General features: G+C 46.8%; 1 protein-coding gene across 6 annotated transcripts in view; it reads left to right on the forward strand.

Moving 5' to 3' along the window:
- usp40 (ubiquitin specific peptidase 40) overlaps nt 1–2,500 on the forward strand; it is a 29,760-nt gene that overhangs the window by 6,538 nt on the left and 20,722 nt on the right. For all 6 annotated transcript variants that reach the window (XR_006927315.1, XM_046861142.1, XM_046861128.1 and 3 more), the window contains 9 exons: nt 1–164; nt 262–391; nt 507–561; nt 1,354–1,407; nt 1,527–1,615; nt 1,761–1,841; nt 1,929–1,965; nt 2,186–2,250; nt 2,360–2,434. The exon at nt 1–164 is cut by the window's left edge and continues 207 nt beyond it. Coding sequence is in view for 5 of the 6 variants with exons in the window: in XM_046861142.1 (XP_046717098.1) it covers nt 1–164; nt 262–391; nt 507–561; nt 1,354–1,407; nt 1,527–1,615; nt 1,761–1,841; nt 1,929–1,965; nt 2,186–2,250; nt 2,360–2,434 (750 nt within the window). In the remaining variant the exon portion in view is untranslated. The remainder of the gene's footprint in view (nt 165–261; nt 392–506; nt 562–1,353; nt 1,408–1,526; nt 1,616–1,760; nt 1,842–1,928; nt 1,966–2,185; nt 2,251–2,359; nt 2,435–2,500) is intronic.

The raw sequence follows: 2,500 nt of genomic DNA on the forward strand, positions 1-2,500 counted from the left end.
CTGGTGTGTCAGCAGGCAAAAGAGGCGAGGCCAGGTGGAGAAGGAGGCGGGGCCAGCAAGTGGAAGGTGTATTCACCTGAGGCCATGAGGAGGACGCTGAGACAACTCACACTCCGGGACGGAGACACGCTGCTGCTGCTGCCACACACACACCTGGACAACAGGTCAGAGGGTCACACGAGCATGAAGGAATCAGAATCTCACGCACACCTTAAATCGAGATCTGACTCTTACTGAGAATCTGTTTGTTTCTGATGGCAGTGTGTTCAGCGTTAGTGAAGACGTGGTTACCGTGACGACACCATCGGACTGTCGCTGGCTGCAGGTGGAGCTTTACACACACACAACTCAGGAGGAGAACGTCATGAAGATTCCAGCTGCAGGAAGCACTGCAAGTCACCACACATACACACGCACAAACACAAACACTTAGGCACACCTTCATGTTCACTGTGTGTGTGTGTGTGTGTGTGTGTGTGTGTGTGTGTGTGTGTGTGTGTGTGTAGTTGCTTAGTGAGGTGAAAGAGAGAGCGCTGGAGGAGATGCAGCAGCATTTCACAGGTGACTACTCCTTAACCACTAAACCCTAAACCCTAACCACTAAACCCTAACCACTAAACCCTAACCACTAACCCCTAACCACTAAACCCTAAACCCTAACCACTAAACCCTAAACCCCAACCACTAAACCCTAACCACTAAACCCTAACCACTAAACCCTAAACCCCAACCACTAAACCCTAACCACTAAACCCTAACCACTAAACCCTAACCACTAACCACTAAACCCTAACCCTAACCCTAACCACTAAACCCTAACCACTAAACCCCAACCACTAAACCCTAACCACTAACCCTAAACCCTAACCACTAAACCTAACCACTAAACCCCAACCACTAAACCCTAAACCCTAACCACTAAACCTAACCACTAAACCCTAACCACTAACCACTAACCACTAAACCCTAACCACTAAACCCTAACCACTAAACCCTAAACCCTAACCACTAAACCCTAACCACTAAACCCTAACCCTAACCACTAAACCCTAACCACTAAACCCTAACCACTAATCCCTAAACCCTAACCCTAACCCCTAAACCCTAACCACTAAACCCTAACCACTAATCCCTAAACCCTAACCACTAAACCCTAACCACTAATCCCTAACCACTAATCCCTAAACCCTAACCACTAATCCCTAATCACTAAACCCTAACCACTAATCCCTAACCACTAATTCCTAAGGCCTGACCACTAAACCCTAACCACTAAACCCTAACCCCTAATCTCTAACCACTGAGACTTGACCACTAATCCCTATCTGCTGATCTGTAAACTCTGTCTCTCAGGTGGTGTGTGTTGTTTGAGACAGAGGGATCGAACGGGGAAACTTTTACCCCCAGGTATGACTTTACTAATTACTTATTACTAATTAAATCACAGCTAAAACTGCTGCTTACAACGTGTGTGTGTGTGTGTGTGTGTGTGTGTGTGTGTGTGTGTGTGTGTGTGTGTTCTGTAGTCCGTGAAGATCTCGCTGTACGTGATGCAGGTATTAAGTTGATGACCTCGCTGTGTCTGTGTCCTGGACATGCCCCAAAAGCCTCACAGGTGAAAAAAAAAAAAAGAAAAGTGTGTTTATTTAACAAACATCACTTTATAGAAGGTCCCTTAAGATGGCTGAAAGTGGACCAGGGGAAGTGTAAATGTCACTAATGAGACACAGCCATGAGTGAGCTATAATTGTGTTCTGCAGCTTTTTCTGTTCTTCAGTGTTGCGCCACCTACAGGCCCAGAACTGGAGATCATCGTGGAGGAGACGCTCACTGTGAAGGAGGTGTGTGTGTGTGTGTGTGTGTGTGTGTGTGTGTGTGTGTGTGTGTGTGTGTGTGTGTGTTTAATCTCTGCTCTTTGTGTGTTTTAGTGTTTGATAGCGATGCTGCAGGAAGCCGGACTGAACGGTAAAAACTTTTTTTCTCTTTTAACATAAAGTTCACATTATTTATCAAAGGAGAGTGTGTAGTGTTTACATGTGCAGGTTAGGGTGTAGGGGTTGGGGTGTAGGAGTCGGGGTATAGGGAGTTGGGGTGTAGGGATTGGGGTATAGGGTGTTGTGTAACAAGGAGGTTGTACTGTGTAAGGTTTCGGATTTAAGGTGTGTGTGTGTGTGTGTGTGTGCAGGAATGTGCTGGCACTTGAGGAGGATGGATTGGTGTGAGGAGGTTGGGGAACCCCTGTTGGATGAGGTGCAGTTGTGCACGCACACACACTTGCATACACACCTGCAGTATTAATGTGTGGAGCACCAACAAGTGTGTGTGTGTGTGTGTGTGTGTGTGTGTGTGTGTGTGTTAGAATGCCTCTCTGTTGGAGATGGGTGTGGTTAATGGAGACACACTGGTGATCACTGAGGGACAACTTCCCCCAAAGGTAGGTCACATGACCTTCATATCACATGAGCACAAAAACCTCATGCAGATGCAGGTCAGATCTTCA

This window comes from Silurus meridionalis, chromosome 1 (assembly GCF_014805685.1).
Source record: "Silurus meridionalis isolate SWU-2019-XX chromosome 1, ASM1480568v1, whole genome shotgun sequence".
Lineage (NCBI taxonomy): Eukaryota > Metazoa > Chordata > Actinopteri > Siluriformes > Siluridae > Silurus > Silurus meridionalis.